The following is a 20,328-nucleotide window of genomic DNA, read 5'->3' as shown; positions in this document are numbered from 1 at the left end:
TCTTTTTGTGTCAGTCTGTCTGTCTGTCTGTCTTTATCTATCTATGTGTCTATCTATCTATCTACTTCTCTTTTCTCTTTTTGTCTGTCTGTCTGTCTTTATCTATCTATGTGTCTGTCTATCTATCTACTTCTCTTTTCTCTTTTCTATTATCTTTCTATCTATATCTTTTCAGTATTTCTTCCCTAATCTCTTATTTTCAATCTACCTATCTACCGACTTTTCTCTTTTCTATTATCTTTCATCTATATCTTTTCCTTGTTTTTCTTCTCTTATCTTTTCTTTCTATTTACCTATCTATCTATCTAGGTCTATCTATCGTTCGTTTTCTCTCTTTCCTATTATCTTTCAATCTATCTATATCTAACTATATCAATCTGTCTTTCGTTCTTTTTTCCCCATTTCCTCCTTCTCTCCCTCCCCTTTTTTTACAGTAAAGGAAACACGTCAAGGGCAAAAGAAAAGAAAACAATGATAAAAAGTCCGCAAATCACTGCTCCTATAAAAAGGGTTAAGGGGAGTGTCCAAAAGAGAGGTCAGTTTCAGTTTTTAGGTTTATGGACACACTCCCTTTCTCTCCTTCCCTTTCCTCAACTGGGTTCTGTTTTACAGCAAAGGAGTCAGTTCAAGGGCATAAAAAAAGGAAACAATAATGAAAAAAAAGCCCGCTACTCACTGTTCCTAAAACGATTGAGGAGATAGTTCAATTTCGGGAGGAGAGGTGTCCTGATACCCTCCTCCTGTACTTCCCTATATTCTTCCTTTCCCTCTTTAACCACTTTTTCTCCTTTCTAATACACCTTCTCCCTTTCTCTCCCTTTCATTTATATACCTTCTTTCTTCCTCTTCTCCCGTTTCCATATCACAGTCCCTTTTCTTGACCATAGGATCTGTGTGGTTTCAATATATATGTAAAACCTCACTCACTCCCTCTTCTTCCCTCTCCCTTCAGCGTGGGCGCCTTCACCGTGTTGGTCATGGAGCCGCTGAGTGGGCTGGACATTCTGAGTTACCTGGCCAACCAATATCAGTACTCAGAGCAGCAGGTGTTCACGATGACCAGCCAGGTAAGGTCTATGCACAAGTAGAGGTTTAGTTCCATTGGTTACATTGGTTACCGTTACACATGTTTTTTTCTTATGTAACTCTCTCTTCTTCTCTCTGTCTATTTACTTCTCTTATCTATTTGTATTTATCTGTCTATCTATGCCATTCCCTCTCTATCTCTCTTACTTTGTTGGTGAGGTTTTATCGTGGACACAACCCAACCCACCTACACCCCCCAAAAAATCAACCCCCTCACTCCCCTTCCCCCCATACAAACACAAACAACAAACACACAAATCAAAACAAACCCATAAAACAAGTCACCCCAACCTATCCCAAACCCCCCCAAATCAACCCCCTCACTCCCCTTCCCCCCAAACAAACACAAACAACAAGCACACAAATCAAAACAAACCCATAAAACAAGTCACCCCAACCTATCCCAAACCCCAAAAAAATCAACCCCGTCACCCACCTCAGCACCTCTCCACACCTTTAATTATCTCCCCCAGGTGCTGGACGCCCTCTCGTACCTGCACTGGCGCGGGTACTGCCACCTGGACATCCAACCTGACAACATCGTGGTAGCCTCGACCCGAAGGTGTGACGTCAAGCTCATCGACTTCGGCAGCGCCCAGAAAGTGTCCAAACTGGGCTCCGACATCACGGCGACAGGAAACATAGAGTATACAGGTGTGTGGGGGAGGAGCGGAGAGAGGGGAAGGAGGAGGGGTGTGCAAGAGGGGAAGAAGGGCAAAGGAGGGAGGAGAGGTAGTTTATTGAAATGGTCACATGGAGTATCGAGGTGAGGGAGAGAGAGGAGAAAAGGGAGGAAGAAAGATGGGTAACAGAGGAGGAACGGGGGTGGGAGAGAGAGTTTGGAGAGTATGGGGAGAGAGGAGGGAGATGGGAAGGTAGGGTCGAGAGGGAGATGGGAGGGTGTATAAGAGAAGGAAGGGAAGAAGAGAAGAGACAAGAGGTAGAAATGTGTATTGAAATCGCCACGTGAAGGGAGGGAAGGGGAGGAAGAGGCAGGAGGAGGAGGAGGAGGAGGGATCTTCCTATGTATCAAGATGGAAGATGGAAGAGAGAGAGAGAGAGAGAGAGAGAGAGAGAGAGAGAGAGAGAAGGAGAAGGAAGAGGAGGCAGTTACAGAAGGGGGGGAGGGAGTATGTAAGGAAGAGAGGAGGAGGGGAGAGGAGGGAAGGGGGTAAGGGAAGGAGGAGGAGGGTACTGAAGACGGTTAGGGGAGGAGGAGGAAGAGGAGGAGGAGGAAGAGGAGGGTAGCAATCACGGAAGTACCTCCTCGTGTGTGTGTGTGTGTGTGTGTGTGTGTTTAATAATTTTTCGCGACAAACTATTGAAAAGCAAAAAAATAAATAAATAAACACAAAATATAAAGAAATACCAACACGTCCATTCTGACAAAAGGACAAACGAACAAGCACGAAAAAAATAAATTAATGTGTGTGTGTGTGTGTGTGTGTGTGTGTGTGTGTGTGTGTGTGTATACGATGTTTTGCTGTTCAATTAAAATAGACACCCCTTAAAAATATGTGAATTATCAACAGTGTAAGAAATCAACAAATAAATAGATAGATAGATAGATAGATAGATAGATAGATAGATAATACAACCACCACAATCACCACCACCACCACCATCACCACCACCACCACCAAATCTAATATCACCACCCTAACCACATATGACCTTTTCTGTTATATCTGTATCTATCTATCTATATCTATCTATCTATCTATCTCACTCCAGTCTACATAATAACCCACTCACTCCCACTCACACCACTCCCTCCCTCTCACTCCCTCTCTCCTCAATCTATATCTTTTCCTTTCCTCCCTACACACTCCTCACTCTCCCTCCTTTCCCCTTTTCCCTTCTTCTCCCTTCTCTTCCATCCACTTTTCCCAACCTTCTCTTTCTTCTTTTCCCACTCACACCAATCCCTCCCTCTCACTCCCACTCTCCCGCATCTATATCCATCTATCTCTTACCCCTTCAATCTACGAACACAACCCTCTTTTCCCACTCATCCCACTCTTTCCCTCTCACTTCCCATTCCTTTTAGTCTCCATACCACTCATTCATTCCCTCTCAATCACTTCCACTCATCTTTACTCTCACTCTCGTCTCCACATCTCTCATTCATTCCCTCTCAATCACTCACTCATCTTCACACCACTCCCTCCCACTCCCCATTCCTTTTAGTCTCAATACCACTCATTGATTCCCTCTCAATCACTCCCACTCATCTTCACTCACTCCCTCTCGACTACACATCACTCATTCATTCCCTCTCAATCACTCCCACTCTTCACATCACTCCCTCTCTCTCCCCCAGCTCCTGAGGTTCTACTGGAGAACAAGGCCCACCCTAGCAGCGACATATGGTCCCTGGGTGTCGTGATCTACGCCCTCCTAGCTGGAAGGAGTGCTTTTGGGGGCGTGGACGAGGAGGACACGAAGGACAACATTCGGAACGTCAGCTTCAAGTGCGAATACCTCAACCCCGGCCTGAGTCAAGAGCTTGTGAGACTCATCATGCTCATCTTCAAACGCGACCCCTGGTGAGTGAGGTTGTGGGGTTGTGTGTCGGTAAGAGGTTGTTGGGGGTTGTGAAAGCTTGGATTAAGGTTGTGTACGGGTTGTGATATGGGTAGGAGAGGTTGGGTAAGGTTGTGGGGTTGTGTTGCGGTGGGAAGTTGTTGGGGGTTATGAAAGCTTGGAGTGAGGTTATGCAGGGGTTGTGGTGTGGGTAGGAGAGGTTGGGAAGTTACGATATTGAGTATGGAGAGTGACGTAATGTGGGGTTGTGTGGCGGTGAGAGGTTGTTGTTGGGAGGTTGTGTATGCATTGGGGTCGTGGGTGAGGTTGTGATGGTAAGGTTGGGAGAGATTGAAGTTAAGTGAGGTTGTGGTTGCCGGGGTTGTGGGTGAGGTTCTTGTGGTTAGGTTGGGTTAGGTTGAAGTGGAGTGAGGTTGTGGTTGCCGGAGGTAGTGGGATAGGGTGTTGTGGTTGGTGTGGTGGGGTTGGGTAAGGATAGAGTGATGTATGGAGAGGTTGTGGTGCGGAAGAGGTCGGTGAGGTTCTTGTGATAGTAAGGTTGGGTTAGGTTGAAGTGGAGTGAGGTTGTGGTTGCCTGGGGTTATGGGAGTTGTCATTGTGGTTGGTGTGGTGAGGTTGGGTAAGGTTAGAGTGATATATGGAGAGGTTGTGGAGTGGGAGAGGTTGTGGTTGTAGTGGTGGAAATGGGTTGAGCAAGGTTGGAGTAGTGGGGTTGATAAAAGTATATAATATCAAGGTTACAGAAAATTAATAGAAAGCAAAAGGGAAAGATAATATAGAAATAATAATAAGAAAATGATAAAACGTAGCCTAACTTTGACAATGAGAGAGAGAGAGAGAGAGAGAGAGGGAGAGTGAGAGAGCGTGTCAGTCAAACCAGTCATTTAACACCTCCCTTGTATTCCTGCCCGCCCTTCCCCGTTGCACACCGTCACGTACTCAACAAAACACCTAATTTAACCTCTTAACCATTAACTTAGCCAGCTGTCCCTTTCCTCAACGCTTCCTTAGTACTTATCCTCACTATGACATGAAGAAGAAATCACTGGAATAACGAGTAATACAAATAAAAAGGAAAATGATCTCAACGAGTAGGCTATGCGCACACTTCCCGCCTCCCCTTCCCCCATTACTTCAAACAGCTGATCACCGCTTTTGCCTCATTTAACACATTTTGCATTAACTTATCCAACTGTCCTTCTACCCAACTATGCTTTGATACTTTGCCTTAGTGTGACATAAAGGACACATCACTAAACCAAAGGGAAATACTAAAAAAGTGGAAAATAATCAACCTATATTTCTGCGCTTCCCCCCCTCCCTCCTCTCCCGCCCCTCGCTCACACACATGCCGTCACCTTCAATATTACATTTCATTTAACCATTTTATAATTAACTTAGCCGACTCTCCTTTTACCCACCTATGCTCTGATACTTTTCCTTGCTGTGACATAAAGGAAACATCGCTAAACCAACGGAAAATACCAAAAAAATAAAAAATAGTGAACCAATACTTTCTGCACTTCCCCACTCCCTCACCCGCCCTTTCCTCCGTCTCACCACAGCGCCATCACTTAACACTTCATTTAACCACTTTATAATTAACTTAGCAGACTGCTCTTCTACTTAATTATGCTCTGATACTTTAACTTGCTATATCATAAAGGAGAAGTCGGTAAACCAACGGAAAATACTAAATAAAAAGGAAAATAATCAACCATATTTCTGCATCTCCCGCCAATCCAACTCTCCCGCCCTTCCTCCTTCACGCCACAACGCCATAACTTAACACCTCATATAACCACTTTACACTTAACGTACCCACTTTTCCCTTTACCCACTTATGCTCTGACACTTTACCTTCCTGTGACATAAAGGAGAAATAAGTAGAGTAAAGAGAAATACTAAAAGAAAAGAAAATAATCAACTAATATTTCCGTACTTTTCATCTCTCCCGCCCCGCCATCCCCCACCTTCAACCATGCCCCAACTTAACACTTAATTTCACCACTTTACACTTAACGTATCCACTTTTCCCTTTACCCACTTATGCTCTGACACTTTACCTTCCAATGACGTAAAGGAGAAATAAGTGGATTAACGAGAAACACTAAAAAAAAAGGAAAATAGTGAACTAATATTTCCGTACTTTTCATCCACCTCCCACCCACCTTCCACCATACCCCAACTTAACACTTAATTTCACCACTTTACACTTAACGTACCCACTTCCCCCTCCACCCAACGCTTCACTAACACTCACCCTTGCAGTGGCGTGAAGCAGGATTCGCAGCACCGTCGGGAAGCACTAAAAAAAAGGAAAATTATCACAAGGAATATTTGACACTTGACAGTCGGCGCCCCGCACGTATTCGATCATGGCCGCCAACTGTACCGATTTGTAACGAGGGTGTCTTTTATTTGATTTTCTCGCTTATATTAACTCCTAGGATCAGAAACACGCTCTAAAAACACTTATTATTCACTTAACTTTACACCCCAATGATTCAAAACCCGTATGCAGGAAGTTACTGAAAGATTTGTAACCCGTAGATGTTTATTATTTAATATTCTCGCTGCTCTTCACTCCTAAGATCAGAAAAATGTCATGAAAACACACAATATTAACTTTTCCTTCATATACCACAGACTTAGACGCCGGATGTTGAAAATAATTAAATGATATGGAGGTGCGTGCGTGAACTCTGTAATGTTGGTAGCCTTGTCTCTCTCCATCTCCGAAATCATTTTATATTAAATCAATTCACTTTTGCAGCTTTTACATACCATTTCTAGGCCTCCTACAGGTATAAAATTGCTATAATGATAAGGTTACGTAAATAAATGATACTGGAAATGCCATAACAATCCGTCAGAGGGAGTTTTATTTAAAAGAGGATGCAATTTTTAATAGCCTATCAAATTAATTCACTTTTAGGCTTATTCTTAACACTTCTGAGCCTCTTATAAGTACAAATTGGCTAAAGTAATAAGGTTACGTAAATATACAACGGTAGAAATGCTTTTTAACGAGTCGCTAGATGGAGTTTAGGGAGGATGCTAGGCTATTGAAGGACACAAGAGGAGGAGGAGGAGGAGGAGGGGGAAGAGGGGAAACTTAGGTAAATAGGAGAACAGAAAGGAATAAAAAGAGGAAGATAAAACAAAGAGGAAGGAGGAGGAAAGAGGATTAACTAATGAATCTAAGAGGAAGAAGAGGAAAGAAGAGGAAAGAGGGGTAACTTAGGTAGATAGGAGAACAGAAAGGAATAAAAAGAGAAAGATAAAACAAAGAGGAAGGAGGAGGAAAGAGGATTAACTAATGAATCTAAGAGGAAGAAGAGGAAAGAGGGGAAACTTAGGTAGATAAGAGAACAGAGAGGAATGAAAAGAGAGATGAAACAAAGAGGAAAGAGGAGGAAAGAGGATTAACTAATGAATCGTAAGAGGAAGAAGAGGAAAGAAGAGGAAAGAGGGGTAACTTAGGTAGAAAAAAGAACAGAGAGGAATGAAAAGAGAGATAGACCAAAGAGGAAGGAGGAGGAAAGGATTAACTAATGAATCTAAGAGGAAGAGGAAAGAAGAGGAAAGATAATAACTGAGATAAACAGAACAGAGAGGAAACAGAAATAGGGAGATAAAACAGAACAAAGAAAGAGGGAAGAGGCAGAACTAAGATGAATAGGAGAAACAAAGAGGAATTAAAAGAGGAAGAATAAAACAAGAAAGAATAGGAAAGAGGAAGAACTCAAAGAGATAGAAGAAACAGAGAAGCATTAAGACAAGGAAGAAAAAAACGAGGAAAAGAGGGAGGAGGAGGAAGGAGAGAGAAGAAAGGAGGAGGAGAAGGAAATAGAAACAAAGAGTATAGAAAATAAAGATAAAAAAAAAACGAAGAAGAAGGAAAAAGAAGAAATAACTAAAATAAACAAAAGTAACAGATGCATAATTGAAATAAAGTCCCTGAAAGAAAAGAAAGTACAAAGAGATTACTGAAACCAGATCACAATAGCCTAGTCCCATATTATTATTACTATTATTATTACAAAGTGGCCGAAGAAGTTATAAAAAAAAACTTCCATGATTGCATCGCTCTCTGGGTACTTTGCTACTTAGGGTCAACTTCTGCAGCTCATAAATAACCGTAAATAACCATAAAACAAGATAATCCGATCCCATTATACGGCTATTCAGTTGTGAGATTAGATTCCTTTTACGAAGAAAACGGGAGGTTGGACAGAGGGGGGACTAAGCTTATTGTTCGCTATATTCTTGTTTTTTTAATCATTATCTTCTTGTTTTTGTGGTCTTATTATTAGCCTGAGAAGTTTATTGAAATCTCTTGTTAGTGAATATTGAGTAGATGGTTTTAGAAGTGTGTTAAAAACTTTCCCTCTGTTACTTCCATTTTTATCATCTTTATTCCGTCCTTCTTTCCTTTCCTTCTTCATTCCCTCCATTTCTTTTATCTTCTCAATTCTCTCTCTTCCTCTTTCTCCTTCTCTCTCATTTGCTTTCTTTCTCCTTCCTTCCTTCTTTTGATTCCTTCCCTCCTTTTCTCTTTTCTTCCTTTTCGTCTTCTTCTCTCTCTCTCTCTCTCTCTCTCTCTCTCTCTCTCTCTCTCTCTCTCTCTCTCTCATTTCCTTCCTACCTTCCATCCTTTCTTCTTTCTTTCTTCCTTAAAAGAAGTAGAAAGAAAGAAAGAAAAGGAAAGAATGAAAGAAAGACAGAGTGGAGACGAAAATGGTGAGTAAGAGGAGGAGAAAATAACAACAAAAAAAGAGAAAATAAGATAGTAGACGAAGAAAGGAGAACAAAGAACACAAATAGAAGAATAGGGAAGGAAGAAAAAAAAGTCCACATTACCAGGGAAAGAGAAAAAAAAGAAAAAAGAAAGACAGAGAGAGAGAGAGAGAGAGAGAGAGAGAGAGAGAGAGAGAGAGAGAGAGAGAGAGAGAGAGAGAGAGGAGACAAAATGACGAGTAACAGGAATAAGAAAATGAAAATAAAAATAGAATACAGTTCACGAAGGAAAGGAAAACAAATGAACAAATACAAAATAAAGAAGAATAACATTGAACAAGAAGAAAGTTACAGTACCAGAACTTATTACTACAACTACTACTACTACTACTACTACTATCATTACTGTTATTACTATTATTATTATTATTATTGTTTTTATTGTAGCAAGCGGCCGACGGTGGAGGAATGCTGGGATCACAAGTGGCTGGTCGAGAGTGACTACATGGCAAAGAAGAGGGAGAGGATCATCTTCTATGGCGCCAGATTGAGGGTAAGAGTAAAAAAGTAAAATAAAAGCAAGTCAAAATTTAAAAGGAAAAAGAAAGTATGCAAGAAAGAAAGAAGGAAAGAAAGAGAGAAGGTGAAAACAAAGATGATGAAGAAGAGGAGTAGGCAGAAGAAGAGGAATTAGTAAAGAAAGAATGAAGAGAGAGAGAGAGAGAGAGAGAGAGAGAGAGAGAGAGAGAGAGAGAGAGAGAGAGAGAGAGAGATTGTTACACTGGTGGCAGCGGTGGGAAATAATAATTAAGGAAAATACAGCTTGAATGAAGAAAAGGAAAAAAAAACGAAAATAAAAGAAGGAAAGTGAATGAAAAAACGAGAAAATGAAAATGGGGAATAAATTACGAAAATGATGAGAGAGAGAGAGAGAGAGAGAGAGAGAGAGAGAGAGAGAGAGAGAGAGAGAGAGAGAGAGTTTATATATATTCTTCTTTTTAGTGTATGTGTTTTATATATATTTTTTTGTTTGTTTGTATAATGAAGATATTTTTAATGTTATATATAATTGTTGTTTTTTATATTGTTGTTTTTCTATGTTCTAATATTTGATTTGTTTTGTTTTCTTCCTTTTCCCTTCTTTTCTCTTATTTTTCTTCCTTCTTCTTTTCATCTTTTCTCTTATACTTTTCCATTTGCTAATTTTCTCTTTTCTTTCTTTCTTCCTTCCTTATTCTCACTGTTCTTCGTCTTCTTCTATTTCTCTTTTTACATGTTATTTTTCCTCTTCCTTTTCATATCTTTGTCTAATTTGTCTTCCTTTTTTTCTCTTTTTCTCTTTCTTCCTCTTTTTCACTTTTTCTTGCACATTTTCTTACGTTGTTTCTTAATTACTTCCTCCTTCACCCCTACCCTTCATCTCTCTCTCTCTCTCTCTCTCTCTCTCTCTCTCTCTCTCTTCTTTCCACTCCTCTTCTTTATCATCTTTGTTTTCACCTTCTCTCTTTCTTTCCTTCTTTCTTTCTTGCATACTTTCTTTTTCCTTCTACATTTTATCGCTTTTTTTTCCTTTTTACTTTCTTCCTCACTTTTCTTCCTTTCTTTCCTTCCTTCTCTCTTTCTTGCATATTTTCTTGCGTCGTTTCCTTATTACTTTCTCCTTCACCTCTCTCTCTCTACTATTTTTTTTCTTTTTTTTTACTCCTTTTTCTCTTCCTCATCTTTCTTTCCTCTGCCTTTCTTTCTCTCTTTCTTGCATATTTTCTTACTTCCTTTCTCATTTAATTCCACTTCCGACCCCTTCAACCCTCCACTCCGCCCCCCCCTCTCTCTCTCTCTCTCTCTCTCTCACAGGAGTACGACAGGACCTACCACGAATCCAGAATCAAGGCGGCCATCAAGTCCCCTGCTCTTATAAACTTCAACAACGCCGCCTTCACTCCTGCGATATCCTACGACACGGAGAACCTTTGCGTCGTATAGTGAAGTGTGTGTCTCAGTTCCACTCCCTTTGTTCCCCTTTCTTTCTTTGTCTCATTTTCCGTTTTTTCTCTCTCCTTCTTTTTTTTCCTTCTTTCTTCTGCAACTTTTGTCTTGTTATTTTCGTCGGTTTTTCTATCTGTCCTTTTTTTTCTTGTATTTCCCTCTCTTTATTCCTTTGTTTCTCTTTCCTTCTTCTTCTTTTGTCTTGTTCCTCAGTTTCATCTCTTTCTCTTTCTGGTCATTTTTTTTCTTCTTTTTCTCTTCTTACAATTTTGTCTGATTTTGAAGTTTTTTTTTTTTTCTTCTTCTTCTTCTTCTTCATCTTCTTTCTCCTTGTTACGATTGGGTCTTCTCTTCTCTCCTCTTCTTGTTTCTCCGTCTTCTCTCTCCCTCTCTTCTTTTTCCTTCTTTATTCCGTTTTCACGCCTCTTCAATTTTCCGTTCAAGCTCTTTTCCTTTTATTTATCAAATCTTTATCTCTTAGTCCTCCCCCTCCTCCTCCTCCTCTTCCTACACACACTTCCCGTTTTCTTCATCAATGTAGCCCCGAAGTCCATTTTCTGTGGCCCTTAATTCACCAAGGTAAGGGAGAGATATGGCGTTTATCTCTGTTTACTTCGGTCTCCCCTAAAAAACGCCGTATTACCCAACAGAAAACGGGACTTGGGCACACCAATTAGATTACGTTGATGTGTTTTCTTTCTCTTGTAATATCGTCTCTCCGTGTATGTATTTCGCAACAGTATCTATTATTATTACCATTGTTATTATTATTATTAGTGAAAAAGAAATATAGAAGCGCTTTGACATGTGAATTTCTACAATGTGTAATAATTCTGCGTCAATGTATATTTCTGATGACTTTTCTTCCTCTCCCTCTCTCTCTTTCTCTCTGATTCTTACGCTGTATAAAATAACGAAAAATCGCTTTGGGTTTAACGAAATACGTAAACTTAAGGTTCCTCCTACTCCTCCGTTTTCTTTCATTTGGACCCGTAGATAGATTATAGGCAGCCGCTTCCCGTTTTCTCGTAGCTGTAGTAATTTTCGATGGCAGACTATTGTATTATTATTTTATCCTTGTATTCATAGATCTAGACGGATGTTATGATTTATTTTCCTCTTTTTTTCCCTCTCGTGATGCCTTCCCCTTCCTCTGAGCGCGTTCCTCGGTGGTGTCACGAAACGGCGGCTTACGATTGGCCGAACTATTGTGACGTCACGCATTGCCGGCTCGTGATTGGCCGATTTTTTTGTGACGTCACGTGAGGTTGAAGATGATGATGTACAGTGTATTAAAAAAGTATTGATGATGGTGATTGTTTTGTTGGCCCTAATGATGATGATGATGATGATGATGGTGGTGGTGGTGGTGGTAATGACGATAGGAGAATGGTGATAGTGAAGAACATAAGTGAGAAGAAGAAGAAGAAGAAGAAGAAGATGAAGAAAAAGATGATGAAAAAGATAATGAAGAAGAAAAAAGATGATAAGAAAGATAGTGAAGATGAGGAACATAAAAGAACAATATCATGAAATAGAAAAGCAAAAAAAAAAAAAAAAAAAAAAAAAAAAAAGGAAAAAAGAAGAAACAAATAACAACAAGAAAAAAAAAGAAGAAAGACAAATATACTGAAAAGAAAAGCGAAAAATGACAAAGAAACAGAATAAGAAGAAAACAAGAAAAACAACTAGAACAAGACCTCACAGAAAACGACTCCCTTAAAAACAACATAACGACAAAACAAACAAAAGCAAAACAACAACAAAACCTCTTACCTACACACTGCAAGGTGGTAATGAGAACAAGTGTAATTCTTCATATTTTTTACCTTTTTTTTTCTTTGATAACATAATACATACTGATTAGTAATACTGTTCAGTACATGCTTCCTCATCCGTGACGGGAACGTAACGAAAACGGGGGACTGAAGAAAATGGGACTAGGGAAATTTGGGGGAACTTGCGAAATAGTGTAGAAAATGGGAATAGGGGATAAACGTAAGTAAAATTGCTGGACTTATTGGAGAAAATGGGAAGAGGGACAGAAGTGGGGAAATAAGGGAAGATATTGATGGGAATTGGGTAAAATTGAAGGAAAACTTGGAAATTAAGGGATACATTGGAGAAATGGGAAGAACTGGAGATATAAATGAAGAAAACTGGGAAGAAATTGGAAGGAAAAATTGGAAAAAAGATCAGGAGAAGAGGTAAAACTGGGAAATAAATGGAGGCAAATGTGAAAAAAATGTGTGGGATATTGAGGTAAAAATTGGGAAATAAAATCATGGAAAAGAAAATGGGGAGTTGGATAGTGGGAAGAAATGGGAAAATAGGGAAAATTGGGAAATATATGGAGGAAAATGGGGAAAAAAGTAGGGCCTAGTGAGGAAAACTGGAAAAAATAGGAAAAAGAAAATGGAGGAGCAAGATAAATAGTGGGAAGAAATGGGGAAAGGGGGAAAGTAAAAAAAACAAACGAAAATGGGAAAAAGTCGGAAAATTGGAAAAAACATACTGGGAAGAAATGGGGAAAGAGGGAAAGTAAAAAAAACAAAAGAAAATGGGAAAAAAGTCGGAAAATTGGGAAAACATACTGGGAAGAAATGGGGAAAGAGGGAAAGTAAAAAAAACAAAAAATGGGATAGTCGGAAAATTGGGAAAACATCGGGGAAAATTGGGATAAAATTTACAAAAGCATGAGTTTACGACATAAATCTTCTTCTAGTCACTTATAACTAAACCCTTCGATACCATTTTATTACCTTCGTTAGTCCTCTTAGTGTAGAAAAATGACTTAAATAACATTCTTAAACTTATGCGATATCTGAAGTTACATTCCGTTTTCTATAAGTTCTTGCAGTGGGGTGTTTAAGAGAATGGTAATGAAGGAGGAGGAGGAGGAGAAGAAGAAAAAAGGTGAAATTTGCTTAAAAAATGAACTTAGAGAAAATATTAAGAAGAGAAAATGTTGAACTGTGGAAAAAAATGATTGAAAAATTGAATGAAAAAAATTGATGAGTTTGAAAAGTAAGAAAAAAAGTTAAGAAAGACGGAGGAGGAGAAGGAGAAGAAAAGAAGAAGAAGAAGAAGAAGAAGAAGAAGAAGAAGAAGAAGGTAAAATTTGCTTAAAAAAATGAAATTAGAGAGAATATTAAGAAAAAATGTTGAACTGTGCAAAATAAAACATAGAGACTGAAAAGTAAGAAAAAAAGTTTGGAGAGAATAAAGAAAGAAGGAAAGGAGAGATAAACGGATTGAAAAAGATGAACAGAAAAAAACGAAAAAAAAAATGTTCGAGAAAAATTAAGAAAAGAAAAAGTTGAATTGTGGAAAAAATATAGATTGAAAAGTTGGAAAATGTGTAAAGTAGGAATAAGAAAAATAAAGAAAAATAAATGAATTAACTGATTGAAAAAAGATGAACAGGAAAAGAGAAGGAACAATTTACGGAAAAAACAGAAAAAAGAAATGAAAAGAAAACCAAAACAAGAGAAAGGGAAAGAAAAAAGGCAAAAAAATAAGACAAAACTGAAAAAGAAAAAAACTACCAAAATACACAAGAAAAAAAGGAAATTGAAAACGAAAATGAATAAAAATCCGTCCAGTAAAAAAAATATGAAAAAAAAACTAAAAACTCACATCAAAATCTAAACAAAACAAACAAAAATCAAAACAAACTTACAAATTAACAAAGACAAACAAAACACTCACATCACAAGCTCTCCCTTCCTTCCTTCCACCTTTCCTCCCATCCTGTCCATTCTCCCTTCCTTCCTTCCTTATTCCCTTCCTTTCCTTCCTTCTCTTCCTCCCTTCCTTCCTTCCTTCCTTATTCCCTTCCCTTCCTTTCTTCCCTTCCTTCCTTCCCTTCCTCCCTTTCTTCCATATTCCCTTTCCTTCCTTCCTTCCTTCCCTCCCTCCCTTCCTCGGCCAATCCCTTAACAACAGTTCCAACAATACCAGGCTTCCATAATCCCCTACTCACTCAAGCTTTCCAAGAACCACTTTGACGTGTTAATATAAGGCTTCAAGAGGCATATCATTACATTTGTAGGTCATCATGAGAGTGGCTGAAGAAGTATAAAGAGAAGAGGTGTTGGAGGAAGATGAGTGTGTGTGTGTGTGTGTGTGTGTGTGTGTGTGAGACAGACAGAGAGAGACAAACAGACAGAGGCAGTGTGAGTGGGTGGGTGTGGAAGTGTGTGGAATGAAAAAAAAAAAGAGAAAAAAGTATGTGAAAATATGAAACTATGAAGGAAAAAAAGACGAAGAGAAAAGTAACGATAAGAAAAGTATATATATGGAAAAAGATGAGGAATTGAGGGAAGGAAAAGAGAGGAAAGCAATAAGATGAAAAGACCGAGGAAAAAATATAGATGGAAATAGAAAAAAATTAAAGCGTGAAGAAAAAAAAAAGACGGAAAAGTAATAATAAAAAAATAGAATATGGAAATGGATCTGACCGAAAAAAAAAAAAAAACATGAAAAACAACACCAGAAGCCTATGATTGCGAAACGGCTATTGCTTTCAACCTTGTCTGTCTGAAAGAGAATCTACCCCGTTAAAAAGACAGAATGGATCAGAAGAAGGAAAAGAAAAGAGTTGGTTGGGGCCAGAAGAAGAAAATACATACACATCACCTTTTCATCACCCTTCTACTTCAAATTTCTTCTTCTCTTTCTTCTTCTTTTTCTTTCTTCTTCCTTCTTCACTCTACACTTCTGCCCTCTACAGCAATTCTTTCTTTTTTCTTTTCTTCTCTTTTTTCTTCTCTTCCTTCTTCCTTACTCTCAGAAAGAACAAGAAAACAAACACCAGAAGCCTTTGATTGCGAAACGGCTATTGCTTTCAACCTTGTCAGTCTGAGAGAGAATCTAATCCCAGTGGCTCGACTAACATAACACTTCAGAATAACTCCACTAGATACTCTTTTTTAACTTAGCAACATCTCTGCACTTCAAAATATACCTAGAGAGCTACACTTCAAAGCACATCCCCACGTCTGTACTCCACCATAACTTTCTATTTCTTATTCTGCACTTCAATAAGCTTCCCGACGACTCCACTGCAATAGTAACTTCACATTTCTTATTCTACACTTCAGTAAACTTCCCCACATCTACACCTTCATCATAACTGTATCCTACAACAATACACTTCTTCTTCTTCATCTTCTTCTTTTTCTTCTTCTTCTTCCTTACTCTCCTAATTATGTACAGGTAATAATGATCCTTAATTGCAAACACTCAAAAGGTTAATTAAACATATCAGGTCAAATGGCTTAAACTTACCCATTACGACTTAGCCTTAATTAACAGACAGACAAACACAGAGAGAGGAACAAAGACGGGATATTATAACTAGACAGAAAGGCCAACATACAAATAGACAGACAGAAATATAGATAGACATAGAAACCAAATGAAAGAATACAGAATTAGACAGACAGACAGACAGACAGACAGACAGGAAGAGAGATAGATAGAAAGATACAAACAAAAAGAAAGAAGACAGAATGAAATAGAGACAGACAGACAAACAGAAAAATAGACATACAGGCGAAAAGGAAAACGGACAATGAGACAGACAGACAGATAGACAGAAAAAAACAGACAGAAAGGTAGACAGAGAGACCGGATATGCCTTTAAAATGACAGACAGAAACAGACATACAAACAAACTTATATACAGACAGACAGAGAACATCAGCACCAGTATATAATAAGTCACACAGCAGTCAACCACACCACCGAAGTCTCCCTTAAAACAAACAACAGCAAATCGTTTTCTTTCATCGCCAACCAGGAAAAGAAAATGGGTGAAGGTTAGTTGTAATTCAGTCAGTTCTCCTCCTGCTCCTCATCCCGTTTTCTTTCCAGTGTTGCCATCGCTTGGAAATCTTGTACTAGTTAATAATAAGGATAATTATGATAAACTACAATATAATGATAACTGAAAATCGCCCTTGCCAAACATTATTATTATTATTATTATTATTTTTATTATTACTATTACGGTTGGCACTAATTATGAGGCAATTCACCTGAGATTATATTAGTTACTAGCAAATAATAATAATAATAATAATAATAATAATAATAATAATAATAATAATAATAATAATAATAATAATAATAATAATAATAATAGCAAACAGTAAAAACAGTCACACCCTCGTATGTACACATGGTTAAGTCTACACAACATGTACGTATTTACAAACTAACTACATGCGTACATAGACACGGGTAATACAGTAATGGTAATAATAATAATAATAATAATAATAATAATAATAATAATAATAATAATAATAATAATAATAATAATAATAATAATAATAATAATAATAATAATAATAACCCTCAAATTACTACTACTACTACAGCTTACTACTAATGATAATAGTAACAATAACAGAAATAATCTCAAAAATCCATTACTTTCAAATACCAAATCAAAGCTAAATGCCTTCAAATCCAACACGAATTAAACAGATCATTATTATTTCCCTTACACTAAAACATTAACATATATAAAACTACTCCCTTCAATAACTTAATCCTTACGCTAAAAAACAACAACTACTTCTTCTTTTTCGTTAGTGTAGCAAACCTTAAGTGATACGTGTTCTGTACAGGTAATCTACAGGTATTAAGTTTGTATCGTGCTCAGGTAGGTTGTTCTTAATTAGGGGGTCACGTGGTTGTACGGCAGGTGTGTCAGTCAGTCAAGTCATGTGAGGTCAAATGAAGGAAGAGGAAGAACGTGGAGAGAAGAGAGAGAAAGGACGAGGAGGACGAGGAAGAGGAAGAGCGGAAGAGAGATAAAAGACCACAAAGGAAGGTCATAGTTGAGAGAGAGAGAGAGAGAGAGAGAGAGAGAGAGAGAGAGAGAGAGAGAGAGAGAGAGAGAGAGAGAGAGAGAGAGAGAGAGAGAGAGAGAGAGAGAGAGAGAGAGAGAGAGAGAGAGAGAGAGAGAGAGAGAGAGAGAGAGAGAGAGAGAGAGAGAGAGAGAGAAAACTGAAATAGAGAGAGAGAGAGAGAAATAGCTAGGAAAAAAATAAGGTCAAAACGATAAAAGGCAAAAGTCATAGGCCGTTTACATGAGGTCAGAGGTCAGGCAGAGGTCACACATGATGAAAAAAATTAAATAACGGCCACAAAGGTCACGAAAAATGTCACTTCATGCCAGTTTAAGGTCACGTAAGGTAAGGTGGTAAGGTTAACAAGGTCACACGAGAGGTCAAGTCAAAATCAACTCAAAGTTAACAAAATATAAAAAAAGATAAGATTATAAAATTGTTTAAAAAAGGTCAGGTTTATCTCATATTTTCTCAAGGTCACCCAGAGTTAAGGTCAAAAGAAGTCTCACACACACGAGATTTGAGGTCAAGATCAATTCAAATTAAACCAAAAAAATAAGAAAGAAAATGTCCACGTTCAAAAGGGCTAGATTTGATACGTCATATTTGTCAAAGGTCACTCCAGGTCAAAGTCACGTGAGGTCAATGCCAAACAAGGTCAGATCACACCTCGTTGATGATCGTGAGGTACTCCCTTGGCTCCACCTTCTTGGGCATGAGGTACAAATCCTTATCCAGGTGTGACTCAGCCTCCTCCTGCATGCACAACTGACTGTAGGTGATGGGGGGCGTGGGGGGCAGGAAGGGGGAGCGGGGGGCGGCATCGGGGTGGGTAGCGGCGCCCAATTCACCCTGCAGGCCCTTGAGGTAAGCTAGAATCTCCGGGAACCTCAGTCTGTCATTAGGGTCAGTCGCCCAGCATCGTCGCATAACATTGCAGACTTGGGCAGGACAGGTATCAGGCGGGCTCAGGAGAATGCCCTGGAAGATGAGCTTGACCACCTGCGGGAGAGGGGAGACGGGGTGAGTGGGAGGTGAGGGGAAGGGAGGGAGAGGTAGATAATGGGAAAGTGAGAGTTGGTGGGTATTTCAGGGGACGGGAAGGGAGGAAAGATGGAGGAGAGAGAAAGGAAGTGAGGGGAAAGAGGAGGGAGAGAGGGAAAGGGGAAGGAGAAGGGAAAGGAGGGAGAGGTAGAGTATGGGAAAATGAGAGGTGGAAGGTATTTCAGCGGAGGGGAAGGGATGAAAGGGGGAGGAGAGAGAAAGGAAGTGAGGGGAAAGAGGAGGGGAAAGAGAAAGGGGAAGTGGTTTTGTGAGGGGAGGTAGAGAAGGGAAGAGTAAAGAGATGGGAGGAGATGGTTTTGAAAGGAGGGGAAATGAAGGGAAGGGAGGGCAGCGGTGATGGGATCGTGAGGGGAAAAGAGGGAAAGAGAGGGGAGTGAGGGGAGATGGGAAGAGGGGAAGAAAGAGGAATTCAGGGGGAGGGGAAATGAGTGAGTAGGGATGATTTTGAGAGGGGAAAAAGGGGAGAGGGAGAACAGTGAGGGGAAGAGAGGGGAAGGGGAGCGGAGAGAAAGGGAAAGTGAGAAGTGGGGGAATGAGTGAGGGGAGGTGAGGGGAAGGGGAGAGGAAGGGAGAGAAAAGGGAGAAGGGATGGATGAGGGAAGAAGAGGGGAGAGAGGGATGAGTGAGGGGAGGTGAGGGGAAGGGGAGAGGATGGGAGAGAAAAGGGAGAAGGGATGGATGAGGGAAGAAGGGAGAGGGGGATGAGTGAGGGGAGGTGAGGGGAAGGGGAGAGGAAGGAGAAGGGAGTGAATGAGGGGAAAGGGGATGGGAGTGGTGATGGGAAGAGGGGATGTGAGGGGAGAAATAAAGAGGAAAGGGAGAGAGAAAGAGATGAGATAAGAGATATTGAGGAAAGGGATAGAATGAGGAAAAGAGGGGAGAGAGGATAAAGAGGGGAAACAAAGAGGAAAAGAGGAAAGAGAGAGAAGGGAGATATTAAGAAGAGGGAAAGAGGAAAAGGAAAAAGGGAAGGAAGGAGAATGGACGAATGGGGAAGAGGGGAAAAGAGGGGAGCAAAGAAAGGGGAAGAGAAGGAAAATAAAGAAAAAAGAAAATAATCAACAAAAAAATGAAAAAAAGCCAACATTCTCTCTCTCTCTCTCTCTCTCTTCATCATCTTCAACAAGAAAACAAAAGAGGATCAAACACCGCTCCTCAAAAAAAACAAAACAAAAAAATTAAAAACAGTTTCTGAGGAGCGAGCGGAACAATAAGGGATTCAAATGCCACTCATCAAAGAGTTCGATTCCCCTCCAGAGACAAAGAAAGACGATTGGATCCCATTTAAAGAGAGACACAGGAGGAGGAAGAAGAGGAGGAGGAGGAAGATAGGAGAATCGAGTGACAGTATTGTGTTTCTCTATAAATGAAGTGAGGGAAGTTTTGACGTCTATACCGACATGTTATCTGTGAGGAGGAGGAGGAGGAGGAGGAGGAGGAGGAGAGAGAGAGAGAGAGAGAGAGAGAGAGAGAGAGAGAGAGAGAGAGAGAGAGAGAGAGAGAGAGAGAGAGAGAGAGAGAGAGAGAGAGAGAGAGAGAGAGAGAGAGCACAAACAAGACGGACCAGACAACCTCAACAGTATAAAAAAAGTAGAGAAAATATTCATGAATCACGCCACCTCCCGTTTTCTTTTTTTACATCCCTCAGAAAACGGTTTCCCATCTTCTATGAAAATAAAACAACTTGAAGCAACAGCTGGAGACAGACTTTTCTTCCCTCCTCCTCCTCCTCCTCCTCCTCCTCCTCTTCTTCCTCCTCGTCCATCCTTCTACTTTCATTCTCTTCCTTTTTCTTCCTTTCTCAAGTACACTATTTCCCTCTATTTCTTTCTTCCTAATCTTCTCTCCTCTTCTTCTTCCTCCTCTTCCTTCCATTGCTTTCTCCTTTTCCAGTACAATTATCTTTTTTCTCTTTCTAATCATCTCGCTTCCTCCTTCTCCTCCCCCCCTCCTCCTCCTCGTCCTCCTCCTCTTCTTCTTCTTCCTCCTCCTCTTACTTCCATTCTCTTCCTTTTCTTTCCCTTCTTCAGTACTA

General features: G+C 39.7%; 2 protein-coding genes and 1 long non-coding RNA gene across 9 annotated transcripts in view; 1 reads left to right on the top strand and 2 right to left on the bottom strand.

Moving 5' to 3' along the window:
- LOC126986248 (obscurin-like) overlaps positions 1–11,673 on the top strand; it is a 269,280-nt gene extending 257,607 nt beyond the window's left edge. For all 6 annotated transcript variants that reach the window (XM_050842223.1, XM_050842222.1, XM_050842220.1 and 3 more), the window contains 5 exons: positions 953–1,067; positions 1,560–1,740; positions 3,410–3,635; positions 8,824–8,929; positions 10,231–11,673. In XM_050842223.1, the coding sequence (XP_050698180.1) occupies positions 953–1,067; positions 1,560–1,740; positions 3,410–3,635; positions 8,824–8,929; positions 10,231–10,359 (757 nt within the window). In that variant the 3' untranslated portion in view covers positions 10,360–11,673. The remainder of the gene's footprint in view (positions 1–952; positions 1,068–1,559; positions 1,741–3,409; positions 3,636–8,823; positions 8,930–10,230) is intronic.
- A 498-nt stretch (positions 11,674–12,171) lies between these two features.
- LOC126986246 (uncharacterized) lies at positions 12,172–17,263 on the bottom strand. Its single transcript, XR_007739450.1, has 2 exons — positions 15,217–17,263; positions 12,172–14,895 (listed from the first exon to the last, which is right to left on the bottom strand). It is a non-coding gene; the product is annotated as an uncharacterized LOC126986246 (long non-coding RNA).
- A 156-nt stretch (positions 17,264–17,419) lies between these two features.
- LOC126986235 (uncharacterized) overlaps positions 17,420–20,328 on the bottom strand; it is a 29,814-nt gene continuing 26,905 nt past the window's right edge. For both annotated transcript variants that reach the window (XM_050842202.1, XM_050842203.1), the window contains exon 11: positions 17,420–18,230. In XM_050842202.1, the coding sequence (XP_050698159.1) occupies positions 17,892–18,230 (339 nt within the window). In that variant the 3' untranslated portion in view covers positions 17,420–17,891. The remainder of the gene's footprint in view (positions 18,231–20,328) is intronic.

Source organism: Eriocheir sinensis, chromosome 61 (assembly GCF_024679095.1).
Source record: "Eriocheir sinensis breed Jianghai 21 chromosome 61, ASM2467909v1, whole genome shotgun sequence".
Classification (NCBI taxonomy): Eukaryota; Metazoa; Arthropoda; class Malacostraca; order Decapoda; family Varunidae; genus Eriocheir; species Eriocheir sinensis.
The sequence above is the reverse complement of the archived record's forward strand: the minus strand, read 5'-3'. Positions and strand labels throughout refer to the sequence as shown.